The 27941-nt window shown below is 27.6% G+C and overlaps 1 protein-coding gene across 1 annotated transcript in view; it reads left to right on the top strand.

The window, feature by feature from the left end:
* LOC101236405 (heparan-alpha-glucosaminide N-acetyltransferase) overlaps nt 1-27941 on the top strand; it is a 64355-nt gene that overhangs the window by 24276 nt on the left and 12138 nt on the right. The window contains exons 6-8 of the mRNA XM_065796407.1: nt 13385-13459; nt 17158-17198; nt 17682-17758. Coding sequence (XP_065652479.1) covers nt 13385-13459; nt 17158-17198; nt 17682-17758 — 193 coding nt within the window. The remainder of the gene's footprint in view (nt 1-13384; nt 13460-17157; nt 17199-17681; nt 17759-27941) is intronic.

The following is a 27941-nucleotide window of genomic DNA, read 5'->3' as shown; positions in this document are numbered from 1 at the left end:
GTTTTCATAACACTCTGAAAAAACATTTTTCTTAAAATAATAAGAAATAAAAATGGCAAAAACATGATTATAAACATATATAATGTTTTTTTAATGCTGAATTCAATAAATGTACTTAAAATGCTAAAATATAAAAGGAACATGCTTAAAAATTAATAAAACAACTAGTTTCTATAAAACAACTTTGGGGCCCAATATCTCAAAACACCCCCATCAAAAAATTTTTTTTTTTGCTGTTAATATTTTCAGCTGTTTATAATCTTACTAAGCACAAAAAATCTAACTGGAAAAACAACTAAAACATACGGAACTTTAATTTCAAAGATGTATCAAATTTTCAATAAGCTATTTTAAAAAACTTTCAAATAGAATTCTGTAAAATATTATATTTAGTTAAAAGACTCCTTAAAAAAAAAAACAATTTTGTTATATTTAAGGAAGTCTTAATTATATGAAAACTTAGTTATTTGAACTTAACAACTGAAAAAAACATCCTGTTTTGTTTTATATAAAAACTGAATTAGTGTGATATGGATGTGCATTTGTTTTTAAAATTTTGACAACTTTTGTAAAAGTTTATAATAACTAGTTTATAAAAAGTTCAGTTAAAAAACAGCATTCGTAAATTTTATTTAAATTTTAACAAATTAACAATTTGATATATATATAAATTGTATATATATATATATAAATATATCTATAAAGAAAATTAACAATATCTATCAGTGTAAAAAATTATACAACAGTGGGATTCTGAAAAGGTTTGAATTATTTCTATATTAAATTTTTTTTTTTTACTAAAAATTAAGTAGGAAAATTCTTTTATTAAAGTAGGAGAATTCTTTTAATTAAGTAGGAGAATTCTCTTTTTTTTTAGGAAATACATTTATACAAAGTAGTTTATTATAAGATGTGAGATGTGTTCTATTGGGTTAATGACATCAGATGCATGCAAAGGCCAACAAGATGTTATTGGAACTTTAAGCACCGAAGAAAAAATAGCTATATCATTACGCTGTAACATTGAACTATCAAACTTAACAACATTATGTGAAAAACAATCTACAAATTATTTGAAAATGTATCCTATATGGCAGAAAGCATGCTGTGATCCATTCAAAAAACATACAAAGAAAATTACAAGTAAGTAAAAGTGGAATTTAAGTATTTTATATATATATATATTTTTAATTTGTGTTTTCCAAAACATAAACAATGTTTTAAACAATTGTGCAGATAAGCTATATACAACTATACATACAATTATACTATATACAAAGTACATAAAGCTATATGCAATTATATATACAATTCAATTACTTTTAGAAAATCTTAGAGTAGTTACGATAAATGAGTCACAAGACATGATGAGAAGTAGCTTAAATATTGCTCCTGGGAAGAAACTTTGCAAACCCTGTAAGCAAAAGATTGCCAAAAAAGCAGATCTTAAAGAAGAGAAGCAAAGTCAGGGTGAACAAGATGAAGATTTTCTAATATCATCATTCAAATCAAAAAGACAGGAGATCAATGAAGAACTTGAAAATTTTAATATATCTCCTCTAAAATCTCATTCAAAGTCATCAAAACATATACTCTTAGAAGGAAAGCGAAAAGTTGCGCGCATCAACAAAATGGTAAGTAACCTTACTAGAAAAACTGAAAGTCAATTCAATGTTTCTTCAAAACTGTGTTATGAACCAAATGACATTAAAAAGAAGGCTGAAAACTTTGATGAAATTATGAGCTTGATAAAAGAAAAAATTCTATGTTCTGACAAAAGAACTATTGTTCAACTTCTAACACTGGCACCCCCAAGTTGGTCAATATTAGAAGTACAAAATAACTTTGCAGTTACAGAATACCAAGCAAAAAAGGCTAGACAACTTTTTAACAAAAAAGGATTGTTGGCTATCTCACCTTTGTATAAAGGGAAAGTCTTACAAAAAGAAATAAAAGATTCTGTTAAACTTTTTTATGATTCAAGTGATTTATGTAGAACTATGCCTGGAAAAAAAGATTATGTTAGCATTCAAAAGAACGTCCATAAACAAAAAAAACTGCTTTTGTTTAATTTAAAGGAACTATATTTATTATACAAAGTAAACAATCCAGAAATACAAATAAGTTACTTAAAATTTGCTTCACTTAGACCAAAGTGGTGCATTTTGCCAGGTGCAAGTGGTACACATTCTGTTTGCGTTTGTTCTTATCACCAAAATGCCATATTGCTAGTAGATGCTTTAAATATTGGACTAAAGTATAAGGACTTACTTTCAAAAACCGTTTACTCAGTAGAAAACAAAGAATGCATGCTTGCACAGTGTGATGATTGTCCTGGTAAAGAACCCCTCACCAAATATTTGTATGAGATTTTTGGAGAATATTAAGATGATTTTGAGATACACTACAAGCAATGGCAAACTACTGACCGTGCAACACTATTAAGTTTAACAGCTGATGTTCCAATGTTTGTTGAACTATTAGCATCTTGTTTTGAAAAGCTACAAGCTCATTCTTTTATTGCTCACTCTCAATCACAGTACCTTAACCAACTGAAACAATATATGGATCAATCAAACATTATCATTATTGGCGACTTTGCTAAAAATTATGCTTTTGTTGTCCAAGATGAAATACAGAGCTATCATTGGAACACCCAACAATGTTCTTTACATCCATTAGTCATATACTATAAAGATGATAAAGGTGAACTGAAACATATTTCTTACTGTTTTATATCAGATGACATTATACATGATGTTACTTATGTGTACAAAATATTCCAACTAATCATACCAATATTAAAAATAAAATTTTCCAATCTGTCCAAATTACATTTATTCACTGATGGTTGTGCAGGACAGTACAAAAATTGTAAAAGCTTTTACAATATATGCCAACTAGAGAGCGAGTTTTGCCTTAAAATTGAATGGAACTTTTTTGCCACGTCCCATGGAAAGTCACCATGCGATGGGATTGGTGGTACTGTAAAAAGATTAACAGCACAAGAAAGTTTAAAACGACCGTACAGAAACCGTACAGAAACGACCGTACAAATTCTCACATCAGAAGCTATGTATGAATTTTGTATTGATAAAATCAAAGTTGTTAACTTCATTTACATAAAGGGATTGGACTTACAATTGCAACGTGAAGAGCAAAAAGAATGGTACACTGGTGTAACAGCTCTACCTGGTACTCGTAGCTTTCATCAATTTATACATCTTGGAGATAGCAAGGTTGGGGCAAAGAGGTGTAGTACAAACACTAATTATACAATAATCCACAATCTTAAAAAGAAACAAGACATATCTCAACTTGATACTGTCACTTTAGGTTGTTATGTCGCTGTAGTCTGTGATGATAAGTGGTGGATCGGCATTGTAACTAAAACCAACTTAGAAGAAGTTGATGCTAAAGTTAAGTTTCTTCATCTAAATGGTCCATCAATCTGTTTTAACTGGCCTGAAAGAGACGACTACTGTTTTATTCCAAACACCAACATATTGAAAAAACTATCTGTTCCACATGCTTGCTCTAGTTCTGGTAGAAACAATGTGTTTGAAAATGCTGAAATAGAGGAAGTACAAGTAAAATGGGAGCAATATTGTAAACTATTACAAACACAGTCAAAATAACTTTCATCTTTGATACCTTTACAAATCTTGTATATTTAAGTAACTTTTTAAATTACGATTAACTTTATTTTATTTACAAATATTTTTTGGGAATTTCTTGAAAAAGTAATACATCTTTGAAATTAAAGTTCCGTATGTTTTAGTTGTTTTTCCAGTTAGATTTTTTGTGCCTAGTAAGATTATAAACAGCTGAAAATATTAACAGCAAAAAAAATTTTTTTTTGATGGGGGTGTTTTGAGATATTGGGCCCCAAAGTTGTTTTATAGAAACTAGTTGTTTTATTAATTTTTATGCATGTTCTTTTTATATTTGAGCATTTTAAGTACATTTATTGAATTCAGCATCAAAAAAACATTATATATGTTCATTTTCATGTTTTTGCCATTTTTATTTCTTATTATTTTAAGGAAAATGTTTTTTCAGATTGTTATGAAAACCAGGTCATTTTAGGAAACCAGGTCAGTATTAAAATTGCAGATCTTGTCAACCGCTAAACTTTTTTAGCTGAAATTTTGCAATATTTTTTTAAAATTAGGAATAATGTGTCAAAATATAACACAAAAGGAAGACACATGGTTCAATGGACTGGGTGATTTGATATGGAATTGCCCCCTTGTTTTTCACTGGGTAATGTCAATACTGGAAGGGCACTAAATTTATATTTCAATAGTTTGACTAAATGGTCTTTCAGAAAAAATCCAATCACAATAATGTTTTATCTTTTTATTACTCGTGTATGAACTTTATACTGAGTGTGAGCTGCACAGTTATTGAAGTCGTGTGGGTTCGTTGGAATGACACGTTAAGGATTTTTCAAGTAATTTGTTATAGGAAACTTATCAATTCAAATGGATTATAAAAATCAGTTTTCCTCATAAAGTTTTTTTTGATTGTTAAATAATATGCTGTCAAATTATACACCACCTGGCTTTCTCAGATAATTTCTCTCAAAATCAGAACAGTATAATATCAAATGTTATGTCATTTGATATTATACATTTTTAATGAGACAATTCTAACATTAACTCAATCACTATGAAATACACCCTTCCATGTCACTCAATGACTAGAAAGTATGTCTAGGAAATGGATCATGTAGGTCATGATATTGAAAAGCTCATGAGGAAAACATGAAAACACAACTTTTTATAGTCCAATTGGATTAAAAAGCATCCTAAAACAAGTTAAAAAGGAAACTAATATCTGCTGAAATAAAATTATATTTTAAAGGTAAAAAATTAAAACCAGAACATTTTTTTCTTCAGCACGTACATTTCTCATTTCTTACATAGTATCGTAGTATCAGTGTTTTATTAATTTTCCTTGGGAATGTGAAAACCAAGCTTGATTTCAATGAAAAAAATATATGGATGTAAACTTGAATTTTTTGACTGTCTTAATATTTTTGTTTATATTTTCTCTTTGTAAAGATCATTTGTTTTTGATACATTAAGGTGTGACTCAAAGTATTCTCTAAATGCGCTGACACAAGAATTATGCGACTCAACTGTTGGATGTATTTTTAGGTGATCCCTAGCTGAATCAGCATCATTGTGTTGTGTACATTTGCTTTTCATGGTCTTATCTAATAGATCTTATGCAGGAGTATTTGTTTTAACATCTTTTTTGTTGTGAGTTGGAAAGTCTTTTGTGAAATTGGCAGTGTAAAAAAGGTAGAATATTTTGGTAACAAAAAATATTTTTTCTCCTTTTACATTAAAAAAATATCTATAAGAGTAATGCCTTTTTGAAAAAAAAAATTTTTCTATGCGGTCATCATTTACTTCATTTGCAGTATGACTATTTTCATTGTTTTCCTCATAGTTTTTTTTTTGGCAGTGCGATCTGTGGAAGTAATAAAAAAATAACTTTTTCAGTAGCTGAATTTAAGGAATAAAATGATACAATAATATCATTCTGATCATCTTTCTGATCATCTTTCTGATGTTTTTCTTGTATAGTTTTTACATTTTTAGCGTTTTTTCTTTTGTTACATCCCCAGGTTTCAGGTTTAGGTAATCGTTTTCTGATTATTTTTTTTGGATGTTTGTTGAACTTGATGCTTAGAGAGAAAATACTTTAACAGATAAGTAAGGTTTGGTTAGCATATAATAATAGTAGGCCTGTTCGAAATCACTTTGCGAAATTAAAAACCATTAATAAATTAAAAAGAGATTATTTTACAAAAAATTTATTAAACTTCTAAAATTTAGAGGAGGGTGGTTGTTTTAATAACAACACTACATACTGTATTTAGCTTACTTGTTTGTCACTGGTTCAGCTTGACTCGTTTGTTGTTCATCCATGTTTATTTCCGAATTGATTTCATTTTGTACCAAATAAACATTATGCTGGAGGCGATGCCTCCAGCAGCTTCTTGTACAATATCTCTTTTCTTGTGCAGTTCTAGTTAAGGGGCCATCCATAAATTACGTACGCAGGTATGGAGGTAGGGGGGCTCCCAAAAGCTTACTAACACATACAAGGGGAGAGGGCTGTTTAAGACAGTGAGTAATATTAGAAAAAATTAAATGCAAAATTTGTGTTTTAATTACATATAAAAGCATTGGGTTTTAAAAATTTGTTTTTAATTTTACTTTTTTCAATACTTTGTTGTGGAAGGAGGGGGGGGGGGGCTTTTTATTTGAAAAAAAAAATGCGTACGTATGCGGAGGAGGGGGATCTTCGAAAGCGTACAGGTTTGTACAAGGGACGAGGGGTCCTAAATCAGTGGTTTTACTGCATACGCACTTTATGGATGACCCCTAAATTAAACCACCTCTTGCTGTTTTAACCAACTTCCTGTTTTTGCATATTACAAATAATAAATATAACAAATAATGTTGTAGGAATACATAAAAAGTTCTATAAATTATCAATTTAAATATTTAAACATATAAATACATGGCCAAAGCCTACACACAAGAAAGAGTTTTGCACTTGATCTAAAATGTTTAAAATATAGAAATATTTCCAGAAAAACTAATAAATCAAATTTCTGAAATCTTTAAAAATTTTTCTGGGATTTTTAGATGGCAATAATCTATGTTTTAGCTTTCCTGCCAAATTTATATATTTTGTTTTTTGGACAATCAGAGGTATTGGCTTAACAAATGGCTTCAATATTAAAATATCTAATGATGGTTCATGAAAATTTATTGTATACACCTTGTGGTCTTAAAAATAATCTCGTTGAAAGAATACTCTTTCAATAAGAACATACCATCTAAAAAAGGAATAATATTTTTAGTTTTATAAATAACTGGTAAGCTTTTTCTTATAATTGAAAATGTAGTTGAAACAGAAGATAATGATAAGCTTAACAATAGTAACTTCAATTTAGATCACTCACCTGAATCTACTGCTAAAACATAAAAACTTGAGACAAAAAAAATACAACTTTGAAGTTATTTGCATTGTTTTTGTAATTCGGTGTAGTTAAGGCAATTTTAAAATATTATAGCGTCTATATGATATTTTGTTGACTACGACATATTTTCGTTAAATGATCAGGCCTGTGAGCTATGAAAAGATAAAAAAAATTTAAGTGATAAATTTTGTGGTATCATAAAATATAAAATGTTTATAAGCAAAAAAACCCAGACCAAAGGTTCTATTTTTTTAAAAAAAAATCTTTTAAAAATCACAATCGCTTGTCCAAATTTGAATAAGATTTTAAGCAAATACGTTTTTTAAGTGAAATGTACATTATAGTTTAACAATATGATCTGTTCTGATCATTTATTGGCAATTTTTCTAAATTATAAGCTCTTTCTTAGTGGGAATTCTAGTATTTTTTGTAAAGATTGATGGAAATATTGTGTTTTGACAACTATTTTTTTTTTTTTTTTTTTTTTTTAAACATCTTCGCTTCCAACAAGGCTGCAAGCAGCCACTAATTAAAGTTGGAAGTTACTGTAAGAGAAAAGATGAAGATTGTAGAGCAAGATAACGATTGACGGACGATTTAAAAGATTGCAAATTATATGAATCAGGAAAGCAAGATGAAGGAAGCGAATTCCAAAGAGCTGATGTTCGAGGAAAAAAACTAGACGAATAAGCGTTTTTGGAGCACTTAGGAACAGTCACAGAAAAAGGATGACACTTAATTGAATGACGAGTAACACGAGAATGAATTTTAGTAGATGGCACAAGAGACGTTAGCTCTTTCGAGCAGTGCCCATTATAGTATTTGTAGAAAAGAGAAAGAGAAGCAACATTACGACGATGTGATAATGGTTGAAGGTTGGCTGCAAGAGCAGGTCCAACTATGTTTACAATGCGTTTTTGCACCTTGTCTAAAAGAGAAAGGGCATCATTAGAAGATCCGCCCCAGATATGGCAACAGTATTCCATACAAGGCCGGATTTGAGATTTATAGAGGTAGAGAATAGAATCCAGAGTAAGAAAGTGGCGAGCTCGATAAAGAGATGCAACCTTAGCAGATGCTAATTTTGCAACCGATTTGATATATGGTTTCCAAGAAAGATTGGAAGTAAGAGTTAATCCTAGAAGATGAAGAGTAGGTGACTCATCGAGTACATCACCGTTCATAAATATAGGAAGATCTAAATTATTGCGATAACGATTGGCTGAAAAAAATTGAGTTTTATCTGAATTAAAGTTCACCAGCCACTGTGAGCCCCATGCTGTAGCAGAATTTATAGGTTTATATGTCATTTATTACATTTATAGGTAATATATGTCAAAACCGATTAGAACTAGAGTCAGTAGTAAATTAAGGAACTTTTTCAAAAGATTTTAACTAAATTTCTTGTTATGCCGATGAGCGGAGTTTAGTGTTCTTTAGATTCACTATTACGGGTAGTAAAGTGTTTTGAAAATTATATAAAAAAAGAAAAGTTTCTTAAAGTATTAAAAAACCTGAAGCAAAAAAATAACATCATTTAAAGCTCTGGTTTGGACATAATATGTTGATAAAACCATGCTAATTCCAAATTAAAGAATTCAAATAATTTGTAAATCGCCTTAACTACACCGAGAAGTCAAAAACATACAACTTTGAAGTTATTTGCATTGTTTTGCAAGTCAACTATTCTGCAAGAATAAGGGGAAAGAATAATAAAATTAGTTTATTTTATTATTTGTATTTTTTCTAAAAGTAATTATCCTGTGATTTTGGGAACACTCTAAAAAATTAAAGCGCGCTAGTTATAAGGGTACATTGACCTAATAAAGCTGGTGTGTGTAGCCTCCTCAACTGCAATATCCCTCTTGACCCTGTGGTGAAAAGCATAAAAAATTATATATGTGTGTATATATATATATATATATATATATACATATATATATATATATATATATCTATATATATATATATATATATATATATATATCTATATATATATATATATATATATATATATATAAATAAAAATATATATATATATATATGTATATTTTGTTAGTGTATTTTACAAATAGAGTGCTCAATATTCTTAAAGAACAGAGCAATAATTAATTAGTAAAAAACACTTATCTAACTTTTATCTTCGACTTGAAGTTTCACCATTGCTGGATCATCAGGAAGAGTTACTAAATCTCAAAAAAATTCAATTTATAGAAAAAAATATTTTACAGGAAGTTATAAATTATTATAAAAATTTTTTAATTACTATATTTTTTTGTTAACGGGAAGTTACAGAAAGTAATTATGAAATAATTTTCTTTGGAATGGGGATAGTTTAATTTGGTCATTTGTTTTTATAATTTTTTAAGAGGTATTTATTTTCGTGCCTACATTTAGAAATTAATTCAGATTTTTTGTTTAATAAATTTTCTTGATTTAAATGAGTAATTATTTCAAATTTTTCTTGCAAACATAGCATACATTTTTTGGAAATGTTATTATAGGCAGGGGCAGATTTTAGAATAGACCATTGTAAATTAAAATTTTTTTTTTTTTCTTTTAAATCCCAAATATATTTTGACAGCATAGTCTCTTTTGAATATTTTTTGTGTTTAAACGATTGTTTGTGGTTGGCATAACGTTTTTTCCATTCCCCCTCGGTTAAGCCAATATATTGTTTATCAGGGTTGTTTTGTGAGGAAACAATGCACTTGTAAATTACATTTTTCGAAAGGCATTTTCCATTTAGAGGGCAATCTATTTTTTGTTTACAATTACAATAATCAGTGTTTTTTTCTTTTATATGTTCATTTTTATTAATTAACGCGTAGTTGTGGCCTTTTATAATTCTTTCTAAATTTTTTGTACAACTATAACTTACTTTAATGGTATTTCTGTTAAAAATCTTATGTAATTTATTAGAGGGAGGAAAATGTTTGTCTACTAATTTTAGAAAAATTTTACCTATATTTGTTGAAACATTTTTGCTGTACCAAATTATGTTTCTATTTCTATTACGCTTTTTTGCAATTTTCTTTTCAAATTTTAGCTCGAAATTTTGAAAGCCACTTTTTTTAAGGGCATCTTCATAAACGCGTTTAGAGGAGTTAAAAATATTTTCATTAGAAGAGTTTTGGTTTAGCCTATTGTTAATTGAAATTGGAATTTGTTTTAGAATTTGAGGATGATATATATATATATATATATACATATATATATGTATATGTATATATATATATATATATATATATATATATATATATATATATATATATATATATATATATATATTTTATATATACAGTGTCTCAAAAAATTATCCGACCAAACAAGTTTTTCCCAAAAAAAAATGTTTTTGTCTGTCATTTTAATTCTATTGAGAATAGTATGTTATTTAGCGTTCATATTTTTTGATTCATGCTTCAGTTGGTTTATTATTTGTCCTAAAAGAAACTTAGTATTGAATAGGCTTGTAAAAAAATTATCTGACCAAGCAATATTTTGGTAAGTTTAATTAATTTTTTGTGAAATTTGTTGAAATATTTTAGCAAATTTTTATAGAAATTGCATTAAAAAAAACTGTTTTTTGTTGTAAAAAAAAAATTTTTGTACAAAAAAAAGGTTTCATGTTTTTTTAAATAAATTGGTTGGAGGTAAACGTCAATCAGGGTAAAACCTATTGTCAAGTGCAGCAAGAGACTGGAATTCCTCATAATACAGTATCCGACATAATGAAGAAGTATAATCTGAACGAAACAACAGCCACAAAAGAAGGGAAGGGTCGCAAAAAAAAGACTTCTAAGAGTTTTGATAGAAACTTAATTATACAAGTCAAGAAAAATCGCTTCATTTCTGCTCGAAAACTGGCTGAGCTAGCTGAAGAGAATTATGGAATCAAATTATCCCATCAGACAATCAGAAATCGTATCCGAGACCGGGGATTTCAAAGACAACTTGTGTGTAATAAACCATATTTGAGTAAGAAGCACATGAAAAGAAGATTAGAGTTTTCTAAGAAGTTCAAAAACATGCCATTAAGTTTCTGGAAAAAGATCCTGTGGAGCAACGAATCGAATTTCAATTAAAGTCATCTGATAGAGCCCAAAAAGTTTGGAGATAAGCCGGAGAAGCCTACAAATTATCCTGCGTGTTAGGAACTGTCAAGTATGGTGGTGGTAACGTGATGGTATTGGGTTCAATGGCTTGGAAGGGTGTCGGAAAACTCCAATTTATTGATACTATAATGGATCAGGTCCAATACAGAAACATATTAAATCAAAATTTGAAGTCATCTGCTTGAAAACTTCGGCTAGGATCTGATTTTACATTTTAGCAAGATAATGATCCCAAGCATAGTGCCATTAAAACCAAGAAGTGGTTTGCTGAAAACAATGTTGAGGTCTTGGAATGGCCAGCATAATCACCCGATCTTAATCCCACTGAACATTTGTGGGAAATTTAAGACCAAAAAATTGGAGATTTTTCATTTTCCAAAAAAGATAACATCAAAGACGCAAATGAAGAAGCCTGGGAAAAGATTCAACCAGAAGAAACAAAATCTTTAGTTGAATCAATGCCTAGACATCTAGAAGCTGTAATCCAAGCAAAATGAAGTATTAAAATAATTGTTTTGTTATATATTAATTTATTATGAAACAAATAATGTGTTTGGTTAAATATTTTTTTGACAATGAAAAAATAACCTAAGTTCCTTTATTTTAAGACAGAAAACTTTGTGATTCATATTTTACATTAAAATAAATAAAATCTATTTAAAAACATGTTCTTTTATTTTTATTAATCTTGAGTTCACCAAAAAAGTCGAAATCTACAAAAATACAGCACTTTTTTTGGTCGTTGTTTTATGTTTGGTCGGATAATTTTTGGCACTGTATGTGTGTGTGTGTGTGTGTGTGTGTGTGTGTGTGTGTGTGTGTGTGTGTGTGTGTGTGTGTATACATACATACATACATATATATATATATATATATATATATATATATATATATATATATATATATATATATATATATATATATATATATATATATATGTGTGTGTGTGTGTAATATATATATATATTATATATATATTTATATTTATTTATATATATATATTTGTATATATAAATATATATATATATATATATATATATATATGTATATATATATATATATATATATATATATATATATATATATATATATATATATATATATATATATATATATATATATATATATATATATATATATATATATAGGCTCGAAATAATGAACATTTTAAAAATTACTTTACTATGCAAAATGCTTTGTAAATTATTATAAATTGTAAATATATTAAATACATAAATTATTAAGTTTACTTATTACTTTATTAAATAAAGTAACAAATTAATTCTAATGATTGTTTACAATTACTCTATTTAAATTATCATTTATATAAATACATATTATACATTTATATAAATACGTATTTTTTATAAACACTTTTCGTAGCTAAAATCTTTAGCGCGAAAACAAATGTTACATAACAAAACTCAAATTTAATAGTGTAATAAAAAGTACTGGTTTCTATAAGCACCCAAAAAACTATTATTATAGTTCTTCAAAAGTGTGATAATAAATAATAAAATAAAACTAATAAAAAACTATTATTTTAGACTTCACTGCCTAGAAAATGACATTTTTAAACTAAAAACTGAAAATATGCATTTTTAGTATAATTTTTTTTCTTTATGTTTTTTATAAAATGATGATTATTTTTGAAGTTTTTATATAATTTCGCTTCTTTTGAGACCCAACATGATGCTTTGAAGAATTATTCTTTTAATAATTAAAGAGAACTCGTCTGATGTTTAAGGGTATTGGGCTACTCCTAGAAATTTTTTTTTTCAAGTTTTTAATTCTAGTATTATTTTATTATATAGAACACATTTAGAGAGTGAGAGCAGATATTTAAAAAAAAAGTTTATATATACATAAAAAAATTATTAATTATACACACACACACACACACACACACACACACACACACACACACACACACACACACACACACACACACACACACACATACATACATACATTATACAATGTCTGTATAATGTATGTATGTATGTATGAATGTATAATACAAAATAACAATCAATATATATATATATATATATATATATATATATATATATATGTATATATATATATATATATATATATATATATATATATATATATATATATATATATATATATATATATATATGCATGTATATAAAGACATATCTATGCATGTATATACACATATATATACATAAATGTGTGTATATATATAATTATATATTTGTAATTAATACTATAAACTTTTTTTTTTTTAAAGGAAATGGAGGAGTGGGAAAGTAAAATAAGCACCATCAGTAAGTCACAAAAATCGTCTAAGAATGAGCTCATTGTGGTTGGTTGTTATTTTTTCTAAAAAACTTTATAGTTGTTATTTTAGAAAGTTAAATAAAATGAATAAAAGATAATTTATAAATTAAGTTATTTTGTGATAATTTATTACTATAACTTTTTTCCATAAAAAGCTGCATGGAAGGAAATGCAACATCAAAGTTCAGAAAAATGGATGTTTAAGTACCATTTCTTAAGGAATATTTTCAAGAAATTATTATTTCTTAAGGAATGTTTATTTTTGAAAGAAAGCTGAAGATCAGTTGCTTTTATATTTAAACATAAAAAACAGGGTGTCCACTCTGCTGTAAAAACTAGGAAAAATGTATAGTGTTTTTTTTGAAAAAACAAGATGGAAAAACTAGAAAATGTTTTTTTTGCACATCATTGAATCAATAATGTACAAAAAATACATTTCCTAGTTTCTTTAGCATGATTTCAAAAACAGTCCATTTTAGATCTTTCAGTTTTTCCAGCAGAGTGGACACCCTGAAAATGAACATTAAAAACATTTTCTTGATATATGTTAAGAATACTCATGTTAAGTAAGAGAGGCTTTGAATAAAAAATCTTTTGAATAAAAATGTTTCTGTTGACAATATAGTGGCTACAATTTATTTTTTGTGAGCACCACTCCAAGCAATGTTATCATAACTATTACAGTGTTTAAAAGTAATAATATAGTTAAGTTAATGTTTCTTTAAAACGCTTCTTGCTTAAAATAGTCTTTCATAAAAAGGTTTATCAATTTTATTATTAGATAAGAATAAGATTGTATCATCAGCAAACATAAGTGTTGTTAATTTTCAGACTTAATAGAGATAATAGTGTCAGAATCCTTAGATATTTCTATAAAAAGGCACTTGAAGTAAATTTTGACTTTTTATATGAATCATTTTTACTTTAAGTAAGATGAGTTATTGTATGTTTAGTAAAGTTATTTCTTTTAAAACCGTATTGATTCTTGTAAAGTATATTATTAATAGAAAGATAAATAGATATTTGGTTGAATAAATTTCTTTGCAAAGTTTTTGAAAAACCAGAGAAGACAGGTATTGGTTGATAATTAATGACATTTGATTGTTCATGATAATTTATGATGATTCATGATGAATCATGTTGGTTAATGATGATTCATGATAATTCATTATGGATCTTGATGATTTATGGTGGTTCGTTATGGATTAAGAGGGTTCATGATGATTCATGATGGTTTATGATGGTTTATTACCACAAAAGAAGTTATTGTCATAGATAAATATGAACAAAAGTAAAATAATAAATAAAAAACTTGATAAAATCCTGGTAAATTTTAAAATTTTACCTGAAAGTTGAACTCAAATTACCCATTTATACCCATTTACCCAAAGTTTAAATTTCGAGAGTTAATTATTGGATGGTATATTGTTCTATACAATCTAGACAGTAAAAACTTTTTTTAGCTTTTATTTTTAGGTAATCAAAAAAAAAAAAAAACTGTCAGCTGTATTATCAAATTGTTGAGTGGTTAAAAAAAAGAAAGAAAGTTAGGATCTATAAAGTTTAAAACTCAATCAAAAGATGATCGAAAACTGCTACATGAGAAGCTTCAAGGAAATCAAAAGTTTATTATAATGGATGATAAAACCTGTTGCAAACTTGACAGAAACTTCCAGGAAAGCAGTTCAATCCAAAAAAAGAAAAAAGAAAATTTTAATAAAAACAATAATAGCCAAAAATTTAGCAAGAAAGTTATAGTTTGTATAGTTTTAAAACTCAGCCATTTTTTACAAACAGTAACATGAACTCCAATTTTTATGTGAAAGAATGTTTAAAATAGTGATTTTTGCATATGGTCTAAAAGCATGATGAACTGCACATCTTCTGGGTCAATCATGATGATGTTCTATCAATTGAAAAAAAGTTACATCAGAAACAACAGAAAAAACAGCTATTATTTTAAGTGTATTTTAAGTTAATACAAAATGGTAAGCAAATACACAAAGTAAAATACAAATATAGCAAAAGGTTTCTTATTTTTAAAAACTTCATAAAACTTCCTATATAAGCTTTAGTGTTGTATAAAAGTAACGTCTGTTCACAAAAAATCCGGAATGAAAAATTGTTCTTAATTGATAATTAATACAAAATTAATCGATTTTCGACAAAAATTTTAACTAAAATGAGTGACTGGACATTGTTAACTATTTTATAACCGAAAGTGGTCCTAAATCAGCGGCTTTTCGAACTTTAGTTTTAACTGAATCCATTAGGTTGAAAAAGTAGTCTGGATCAAACTTTAATCGAATTCTATTCTTAAGATGGTCAAGATTTTTCGCAGTAAATCCATTTCCATAAACTTTTGCTTTTAAATGTGCCCAAAAATTTTCAATTGGCCTTAACTGCGGTACATTTGGGGGGTTATCTTTAGCGTCGACAAAGTTAATACCTAAAGTGTTGTATGTTTCTAATGTGTGTTTTGCATAATGACATCTCGCTCCGTCAGGCCAAAATAAAATTTTCATGTTTTGATGCTTGGAATTTATAAATGGAAGAAGTCTTTTTGTAATACATTCTTTAGAATAAGTTTTTGCATCCAGTGCACAGTTTTTTACAGCAAAATAAGGCGATGAATGACCAAAACGACTGATTGCAATCCAAACGAGAACTTTCTCGTCAAACTTTTTTTTGAAGTTGAATTTAATGTTAGGATCAGTTTGAGAACTATCCTTTGTATAGTAGCCAGAGTTTTGTGAACAATTTGCACCATTTACACAGAAATAAGATTCATCGTCCATGATGATTTCAAACTCATTTGATGGCTTGAAAAAAGTTTTTGAAAGTTTTAATAAGTTTTTCTTTTGTTTAATTTCTTGCTTTTCTGTTGTTTTTGGTGCATTTTTTCTTTTGGTATACTGTAGTCCATGCATACTTAATAATCTATTTACGTATGAAACGCTTATCTTATATTTTAGTGCCAATTTTCTTTGCAAAATCCCGATTCTCTCTTCTGCTCTTGCAATCATGGACTCTCTCTTTTCTGGTGTAATTTTAAAAGGTTTTCTGCCGCAACCGATTTTTCTATTCATTGGCAAATTATTTTCAGACCTTTTAATTATGTCATAAATTGTAGATTTAGCGATTCCCATTTTCTTAAAATGATCCACTGTAAATTTCTTTCCACTGTTTATGTTTTGTTTATAAAAATTTCCAATCACATTTCTAACATCGTTCTCTTTTAGATGCTCCATGTTTATTTGAATTAATTATTTAAACTCAATTTTGCCACAAAATGAAACTGTTGTTGTTTACCGATTAAATTTAAAAATTTCGAATCGAAAATTCGAAATTTAGAACAATTTGTGTACATTTGAAATCAGTCCGGATTTTTTGTGAACAGGCGTTATCCGGTATTATATTCATATATATTTTTAAAAGTGTCCTTTATTATATTCATATATATATTTTTTAAAGTGTCCTGTATTATATTCATGTATTAAAATAAAAACCAAACTTACAAATTAAATATGTATGTAAATATGATGATGTATCAGTATCATCAGTATGTACTGATAATGCCATACTGAAATAACGATTAGTGGTGCTTTAGTGCATAAATTAAATTGAGCAGAATAAATTAGTACTAAGCAGCTTTAAATCTGCAAAAATATATATATATATTTTGATTTTTTTATCTTTTTTTGATGTGATTTTAATTTTCAGAGAAAACCTGCAAGAATAAGATCTATTGATACATTCAGAGGGTGAGTTTTTATTTTTTATCTTTGAGCAAATGCTTTTAAAAGCTTTTTTTTTTATTATTTATTTTACTCTTAGATTGTTAACTCAAATTAAACCTTTAGTATATGAATAAAAAAATTAAGAACATTAGGAAAAAAAAGGTTATATGTTTTAATCCTATACAAACACCTAATAAAAACTAATTAAAATAATTAGCAACTAATAAAAATATTAATAAAATTTAAAAATTCAAGTTGTTTATTTTTATAAAAAGATAAGCTAAAGATTTTTTTATATATTGTCAAAATAATTTTTCTTTTTGAAACAAAATCTATAATTTGATTTGATTGATTTAACCCTAAAACATTAATTTGCATATTAAATCTGCGCCAAAGTATTTAAAATTTTAATCTCTTGATTTTAAAATTATACTAACTGAACAAATAATTACTTTAATTAATTAAAAAGAATAGTTTATTATAGTATACCTAATTGCAAATGTTTAGAATTGCAATTGTTTTGATGGTATTTGTGAATTATGGCGGTGGACAATACTATTTTATTGATCATGCTGTTTGGAATGGTTTGGTGTTATTTTTGTTACTTTTTTTGATGCATTTTTGTTGTGCAATGTTGTTAGTATAAAAATCAGTTTTAAGTTGTTATATTTTTGTTAAGTTTTTAAATAGTTATAAATAAATAGAAAATCTGTTCAAAAATAGATTGAATACTATTGTGTTTAATAAATTTTAAAAATATTATCATTATATTAAGGTCTATATATATATATAAATATATATATAAATATATATATAAATATATATATAAATATATATATATATATTTATGTATATATATATATATATATACATATATATATACATATATATATATGCGGTATAGTGGTGTAGTGGTAGAGTGCTCACCTCATAAGCGAGAAGCTCTGAGTTTGATCCCCACCATGTCCCTGGTAGTACTGCGCTCAACTTGTTTCTCCGCACAGCGGCCTTGTTCATCGAGGTTTGTGTTTTGGAGTTATAGAGTTAAGAGAGGGTTGTAACCTCAAAAAGTAGCCTCATCGACTGTAGGCCCTCTCGGGGCCTACAGGCTACTTTTTACCCTTTTACCCTCCACTACTGTGGCCCTCTCGGCCTTGGGGAGTTGAATAATTAAAATATATACATATACACTCTGGGTGGATACAGCTCCTCTAGAGTCCTCTTTTTTCAAAAACCTCCCCTAAAATCCTCTAATATCCTCTAAAAAGTTAAAATGATCAAATCTCCTCTTTAAATTCTCTTTTTTATTTTTTTATTTCTTGTTAATGTTTAAATTTCCTGATCAATTTTAGCAAATCAAGATCATTTAACATAAAAAATGATGTTATTGATCCCTGTCCAAAGCCCAACTGTGGAAACATGAAAGTGAAACCCTAAAAAAAATCCTCAATTTTTATTCAAAGTTTTGTAGTTTTGCGAAAAAAAACCTTTAAACTAAATGCAAAATATCCTTTCAAATCCTCTAATATCCTATTTTACTTATGAAAATTTTATGTGACCACCCTGATATATATATATTTATATATATATATATATATATATATATATATATATATATATATATATATATATATATATATATATATATATATATATATATATATATATATATATGTATGTATATGTGTGTATGTATATATATATGTGTATATATGTGTATGTATATATATATATATGTATGTATGTATATGTGTGGATATATATATGTATATATATGTATATATATATACATATATGTATATATATATATATATATATATATATATATATATATATATATATATATATATATATATAGATATATATATATATATATATATATATATATATATATATATATATATATATATATATAGATATATATATATATATAGATATATATATATATATATATATAGATATATATATATATATATATATATATATATATATATTATATATATATATATATATATATATATATATATATATATATATATATATATATAGATATATATATAGATATATATATCAGGCCTTGTTTTAAAGTGTTATGCATTGAGCGATTTTGGTTAAGCAACTTTTTATCATTTTTTAACTTTTAAATTATTCTATAGGCGGTAAGATAAAAGAAGTAATTAATTTTTAAAAAAATCGCAATAACTTTTAAATGTTGATTATGTAAAAATATTTGTTACAAAAGTTTGAATCGCAATTATGTTAGATAGATATAAGTAGGATTGCCAGATGTCCGGCAAATAAAGACATGTCCTCCTTTGTTATCCTTTGTCCTCTGTCTGGCAGGCAAAGCTGAACATATTTAAAATGTCCATCTTTTTTCATATTTTTTGTGTGTTTTTTTTAATGTATATTTCCATATTTAAACTTAGCTATTCTTAAAAAAATAACTAAGTTTAAATGTGGTTAAAAAAAAAAAGTTAGAACATAGTTTCATTCCATTTAAAACTGTTCTCAAAACTGTATAATTTTTTAAAGTTCTTTTTTTGTTCTATAGAACGGCAGAAGAATTTCAAAACTTAAGAAAGTATAAATCTTTTTTAATTAAAATGTTTTAAACTCAGCACATTTTGCTTTCATCATTTTTCGCTTATGCTCTTATAGCAACAACAATTGAGTTGCAACTTTCTTTATAAAAATGACTTCAATTTCTACCAAAAGAAAATGCAACTTCTCAACCACTATGAAAAATAAGTTTTTGTGCTTAAGGGGCACAGCGAGAATAAGGCTTATGCTTTCATGCTTAAGGGGCGCAGGAAGGGCACAAAAGGAATGAGGCTTATGCTTTCATGCTTAAGGAACACAACAAGAATGAATTATGATTACTTTTTAACGATTTATGATACTTGTCTGTTACTAACCAAGTAGCTACTGACTTAAAGCGCCATGTTAAAAGTCATGAAAACCTAATCAAAGTCATCAAATAAGTTGATGGTTTTTTTCAACCTTGAAATCAAGATATTGCAGAAGAACCACGCGGCTGAAGCAATTTTGGCATTTCATATAACATTTTCTGATATAACATTAGCGGATGTTATACTTTGTTGTTTATTCTCATCCGGTATCAGTACCGTGGCTAGAGCGTTGGAGTCTCGACCTTCCCACCATAAAAAAGTCATTAACACCCCAAAATCTTAAAAAGCTTCTGTTTTAAGGTAAAATTAAGTATGTCCTCCTTTGTCCTCCTTTTGACATTTCCGTATCCTTCTTTAGACAACTGTGTATCTGGCAACCTTAGATATAAGCGCTATTTACTAATAAAAAAAATTCAGATAAAATTAAACATTTATTTTTATTTTGTTTTTATTTTATTGTAATGATTGATTTTTTTTGCTTGAAAAATGCAATTACTTTAAGCCTGAAGCAAAGGTCATAATAATATATTTTAATTCTGATGAAAAATATACGATTTAATTTAAAACTAATTAAAAATATATAATTTTATTCTGATAAGAAAATAAAATAATTTAATTTAGATTTAAAAAAATATATATTTAAGTTTATTTAAATTAAAGTTAATGCTTGAGTTTAACTTAACTGTCAAATCCGCAATTAGAAATTTAAGAAATAATCATTTAAAAATTCAAAAATTTAACATATTTTAATTCATTTATGCAAATGTCGAGTAAAGAAAGAAATTTGTTAATGTCAAACATTTTTTTAAATGTAATATTAAATTAAATTATTTAATATTAAAAAAGTATATAAATATACCCTTATAGTAAAAATAAAAAAGAAGTTAAATAATATTTAACACGTTTTGCAGTAATTAATATTATTGCAGTTATTTAAAAAGTTAATGTCTTTAAAAAATAAAAAAATAAAGAGAATTTTATGACGTCAAATATCGTGTTAAGCTAATATATTATAATATAATAATTTCACATTAAGCTATTGTGTTTAGCATTTTTTATTTAAAATAAGGCCTGATATATATTTATTATTTAGGCCGGGATAGCTTAGTTGGTTAAAGCGCTGTTAAAGTTGGGAATTATTATTAGCCGTAGCAGCAGGACTGCAGGTTCAAATTCTGGCTCCACCTACTCAGCGTATGAGTAGTACCTTAGTACGAAGGGAACTCTTCTTGATTAGCAAAGCTAATCAAGACAATTGTTTCACACAAAAATGTAAACGTAACCATGTTACTTTTTCAACAGCCACTTTAAGGTAACAAACCTGTCGAATAACAAAACATAAACAAAGTGGTTTATTCTTTTCTGTATATCATTACAATTATTATATTTGAGTAATATTTTTAATTGTGTGTTCAGTTAATTGGTTTAGTTTATAAGTTTAACCATCTCTTACTCATTTAAAACCAATTATTATATTATTTTTCAATATAATCATCACTCACTCAATTCAATTTAACTCATTCCCTTTAACATGTCAACTAAAAAAACAAAAGCATACAAGAAAGACGATATATTAGCCGCATTAACTGATATGAAAGAAAGCAAAACATTGCTGAGAAAAGCTGCATTCAAATATGGCGTTCCAATCTCAAAAAAAACAACAACAAAGGCTTACATGGCTCAGGTACAACAACGGTACTCTCAAATGAACAGAAAGATTAGGGTTTTTCATTACTGTTTAACAGTAAAACAGCTGTTATTTGGTCAAAAATGAAAAACAGTAAACAGCTGTTTTTTCAGAACTGTTTTTACTGTTTTTAACGACTTTTTCATGTTTAAAAAATATTACGTATTGGTGATAAGTTAGTGTTTTTCCTTGTGTTTTTCAAAGAGAAAGTAAAATCTTGGGTGTTTTTAAAAGTAACACATTTAACAGTATGCATTAAATCATTTTAATTTGATTTAAGAATACAATAACAATGCTTATATATTTCAGCAATGTTGTCAGTATGGGATTTTGCTACAAAACAAAAAAATCCCAAAACAAAATATCTCAAAGGACAATGCTCGCGATGCAACAAAATCATTGTCTGTTCTGGAAATTCTACAACTACATTAAAAGCACATCTTAAGACACATGGAATTGATTTTGAAAGGTCAGCAGCTGGCACATCCAACGAAGAACCAACAGCAGAGAAAAGAACAAAATCAATTTTTGAATTTTTCAATCAAAAATCCCTCAAAGAAATAGTTACAGATATGGCAACTGATGGTATTTCAATTAGAGAAATAACTAGAAACAATTATATTTGTCAATCTATATCACGAGATGGTTACAAACTTCCAGCTAATGAACGTGATGTCATGAAATTAATTATTGAAGATTTTAACGAGAAGAAAGCAAAAGTTGTTGAAATAATTAAGGAAAAACTTGCTAATGGAGCAAAATTCAGTATGTGCGTAGAGGAATATACAACAGTAAGAGGAAGACGATTCTTTGGAATTAATATACACAACAGCGATGATAAAGTCACTATTAAAACTGGTCTTGTTCGCATTGTTGGATCTTGTTCTGCTGAAGACATGGTTGTCCCTATGAAACAACATTTAACTGAATTTGGAATTGACATGAACAAAGATATTGTTGGCTCAACTCAGGATGGAGCAGCAGTGAATAAAAAATTCATTAGACTTGTGGATATAATTGGCCAGTTTTGCCTAAACCATGCTCTACATTTGGGTGTCTGCGATACTTTATATAAGAAAGAGAATGAAATTGAGGAACACTATTTTGATAGCAATGAATCTGATGAAAGTGATTGCTTTGATGATTGCCTTGATTTGCTAAATGATGACGACATTGAACAATCTGAAATTAGTTATCACGATTTGCTTAAAAATTCTCGAAAGCTTGTCAAATTCATAAAATATTCAACAGTTTGCAACAACATTTTTTTGAGTAAAGTGAAAGCTTGAACAGGACGTGAAATTGAACTACATCTTGATGTAAAAACTCGCTGGAATTCAATTCCAACCATGTTGGACTCGATTATTAAGACTGAAATGGCAATTCGTGAGACTTTAATTGAGTTCAATGCGACACACATTTTGGATTCAATTGATTTTATCGCTCTTTGTAATCTTTATGATGCTATGGAACCAATAAAACTTGCAGTTCAACGTTTAAGTCAGGAAGATGCAACATTAGCAAGTGCTGAAATAATTTTGGAGTTTATGTTTAAAAAATTGTCAATGATCAACAGCAAAATCAGTGAAGAATTGTACAATAACTTGAAAATCCGTACTGATGAAAGATTGAACAAGGATGTTATGAATCTTGCAAAGAGTTTAAAAGATCCTTCAAACACTCCAACAAAAGCAACATTGATATTTGCCGGTTGTCTTGCTTCTCGATTGTTTGGATTTGATGAAGAAACTGAAATAGATGAGTCGATACAATCCGAATCTGAAAATGTTAGTCTATCACTAAACGACGAATTAAACTTGCTTCTTTGTAAAGAACATACAACAACATCAACTGGATCAGATTTCAAATGGTTAAAATCGGAATTCACTCTTTATAAGAACACTGGACAACATACAGAAAACCTTCAAAAATTATTCAATGCACTTTTAAGTATTAAACCAACATCAACTGACGTTGAGCGTATTTTTTCAGTTTGCACAAAATTTAGATCGCGTTTTTCCGGCGAGTCACTTAAAGCTCTTGTCTTTTTAAAATTTTATTATAAAAAATGAAGAAAAAATTGTAGTTTGTATTCGAATAGCTGAATAAATAGTTAAAGTTTTTCATCCTTTAATAAAATTCAAAAATTGCGTTTTTTAATAGCTTTATTTATTTAGTCTTCTTCAAGTAAAGCTTCTAAATTTATTTTTGTAAATGACATTGACAAATATAAGGACATTGACGTTTTTTGCTCCTTAACTTGTGTAATTATTTTAATTTCTTATAAAATTTTAAAAAACAGTAAAAACAGCTGTTAACAGCTGTTTTTTTTGAAATTGAAAAACAGTAACAGCTGTTATTTCAAACCACTGTTTTTGAAAAACCCTAAGAAAGATTTATGGTGCATGCGTTCCAATTACTTGGTTACTGGGGTTATGGTTTACCCCGAATGAAAAATTAGAATTTGTATGTGGCTACCTTAAACGCGAAAATCAATTGCACTTATTCAAAAATGACAAGCCTGGTAAAGACTGGTTTCATGTCTTTATGAAGAGATGGGTGGCATATTTGGAATTGTGATAAAACAAGTTTTTTGGGTGATCTAGGCAAAGCAACCGTAGTGTGTTGAAAAGGGACAAGGCCTGCATTTAACTTACTGGCAACAATAAAAAAATTCATTATACTGTAAACAATTGCTGCAATGCTGATAGGCATTTTGCACCAACATTTGTGATATACAAAGAAACTTTCGTCCTGACTGGGCAAGAGGTGGTCTAGTTGGGACCAAATATTCAATTTCAAAATCAGATTGGATAGAGCACAATACGTTTATTGAATGGCTGAAAAAAGTATTTATACCCAAAGCTGAGCAAATTGGTGGTATTCATATTTTAGTATTAGATGGACATACAAATCACATAACTTTGGAAGCGGTATTGCTGTGCAAAAAACACAATATAATCTTGATTTGTCTACCAGAGCATTCTTCACATATTCTACAACCATTGGATAGAGGTTTCTATTGTCATGTCAAACAAACATGGAAAGAAATTCTTACAAAGTATTACAAAGACTCAAAATGTAAGAATTTAGATAAACAAAGTTTTCCACCGTTGCTCAAATTGCTGAACAAGAGTGGTAAATGTTTTACACGCTTGCATGCAATTGCTGGTTTCCAGTACACTGGCTTATTTCCACTTAATAAAAACAACATAAATCATAAGGCATTAGCAATCACACAAACATTTAATCCACCTTCATCAACTTTAGCAGCCTTCGCAGCACCTACACCATCTTGCTCAGACACAGCTTCATCATTTTCAACAGCCGCCGCAGCACCTACTCCAACTACACACCGATAACCATCTTTCTCAACTACACCAACTTTAAGTTTTGATAGGTATCAAAACTTAGTATCGAGATAGAGTTGAAGAAGTTTTTTCAAGCCAGAAATCAATCGCATGTCAAGAAATCAAAGCAGTGCAACATGTCAAAGCTTGGTGGAAAATGTATTACCAAAGAAAATTTGATCGAGTTCCTCAAACAAAAAGATAAAGAAAACGCAACAAAGGGAGCCATGAAAGTTGCTAAACTTAACCCAAAGCGTTGACTCTCTATGCCAAGTACTCAAATGCCTGAGCAACCTCAGTAAACAAAAATGAAGTACAAGTACCAGCAGCCAAACGATTAAAAGTTGCAAAATGTAAAAAGTGTAGATTACAGTTACACGCAGAAATGTTGCAATTCAAGAATTCGATGTGTCGGGAACGGTTGTGCAAAGAAATAGACTATTAATTTTATGTTAGCAAAATATTTATTGTGTATAATTTTTCCAATTTAGAGGATACTTTTTGTTTTAAGTTTAAGAATTTCTTGTTATAAAAATGTTTTTTTTATATAAATTAAATAAAACCCATGTTATTATTACAAGGTAAGAAAGAAAATATGAATAATATATCAAGTACAAAACGAATATCATAAAAAATAATGGTGTAATGATTGTTACACAATGAATTTCTTTAGAATATTGTAAACAATTGGTATAATTCCCTTAAGATATTAATAACAATTGATAATATTTCCTTTGGTTTTTATTTACAATTGCTACAAAAATAATTCCCTTGGACATTAACTTCACATAAAAGAATTCTTAAATGAATGTTATAATAGCCGTTTTGCTAAACTTGAGAATAGAAGATTCACGCGAAAACGTAATAATTTAAAAAGTAGTTTATACTATATATATTATATAATTTTAATATGATTAATTGTAATATTTAGTATAAATCTATATAATTTAATTTTATATACTTCAATAACATTCTCTTTCAAATGAAAAACATTACATATATATATGTGTGTGTGTGTGTGTTGGAATTCTTATGAGATAAAATATAAAGTATGATTGTCTTAAATAGCATGTCCACTACAATTTAGAGTCTAAAAAGCATTTGAATTTTTAATTTTGTACTTAATAGATATTTTCTACACCCAACAAAGTTGGGTGTGGAAAACGAATTAAAGCAACTGGTGGCAGCATGAGTGCACACATTTGCAAAGTGCTCATCAAATAAATATATTTTAAAAAATGCTAATGAAGGTACAGGATCCAAAATACTGGTAAAAAATTTCATTTCAAAACACAGCAAATATAAACTGAGTTACGCTATTTGATTAACTGATCGATCGTTTTCTGCAATTATTTCTTGCATTGTTGCCATTTGCAAAATTTAGTTTGTCAACTGATCTTCGCAGCTTACTACAAGCTAAAGATTTTGAAATATTCCTAATCTCCAAATACATACAAAAAAATTGTTATGGGCTACGGCAAAAATATAAAAAAAGAAATGACTCATAAATTGCCATCTTTAAAAGTACAAGGTATAAAGTTCAGTTTAACATTGGATGAATGGAGATTGAAGAATCACTGAAGAATTGGCATTATATGAATGTTAATTTTCATGCAAATGGTAATTTTTATAATCTTGGCCTTACTTTAATTACACAGATTAGGTTTTTGAAATTTAAAACTAAAAATATTAGGAATAAAAATTTTGTTTTTAATATGCATTTCAGATGATTTATCAATTGTAAGAGTAACTTCAATAATTAAAGTCTAAGTTGGCCTTGTTTAACATTTACTGTAAAAATCTTTGTTTCCGGTATTACTGATGGAGCTGCAGTAATGAAACAATTTGGGTAGCTTTCACAAATACAACATCAGTTATGTATAGCACACAGCATTCAACTAGATGTACTTGAAGTTTTATACAAAAAAATGGTTCTACTATGGAGAAAGAAAATGAAATGACCCAATAACAAAAATAGGTGAAATTTTTTATGATTCTGATGAGGAAACTGAATCTGATATAGGAATAAATGTTGCAATCGATAAATCATCTGAAATGCATATTAAAAACACTAATTTTTATTCTTAATATTTATTAATAGAAAAAATCTGTAAAGCCATGAAACAATTCAATAAATCTCCCACTAAAAATGATTCCGTTTTACAAAAACATGTAAAAGACATGCTTGGAAAAGAAATGTCAATAATTTTTAAATTTTAAAACCTGGTGGAACAGTCTCCTAGATATGCTCGAGCGAATTTACAACTTGCGTGATTGTGTCTGAAAAAGTTTAATCAATTTGGAAGATCGATTAGGATTTTAATTTTTGTTTTGCAGAAATAAATTTATTATCTGGTATTATTGATAGGATACAACTGATCAAAGTAGCAGTTGAAACATTGTGATGTGCCAATGCTAATTTAATTAAAACCGATGTCACATTAATTTCAACCGGTGTCACAATAAAATTTAGGTTGGATAAATTATCAAAGCAAAGTCTAGCATTAAGTGTCAAAATGAAGGATGCATTAATTCTTGATATTAAAAAGAGATAAATTATATATTATAATGCTCTTACTATCTTTACAATCCCCAGCAAAAGCTTAGCGTCAGTGATTATGGTTTATTTAACAACACTGCAAAGAGTTCTATTTCAAAACATACAGTTCAGCTTGAACAGCTCTTTGAACAAGGTAAAGACAATCTAATCGTAATTAATCAAGAAATAGTATTGAAAAAGGCTGTTGTGTTGTTATGACACTATCACAAGAAAAAATCTTATCATTGAAACACAAACTGCATGATACTATTAATAAAA

Source organism: Hydra vulgaris, chromosome 04 (genome assembly GCF_038396675.1).
Source record: "Hydra vulgaris chromosome 04, alternate assembly HydraT2T_AEP".
In the NCBI taxonomy this organism is placed as follows: Eukaryota; Metazoa; Cnidaria; class Hydrozoa; order Anthoathecata; family Hydridae; genus Hydra; species Hydra vulgaris.
Note: the sequence above shows the minus strand (reverse complement) of the source record. Positions and strands in the feature narration are given on the sequence as shown.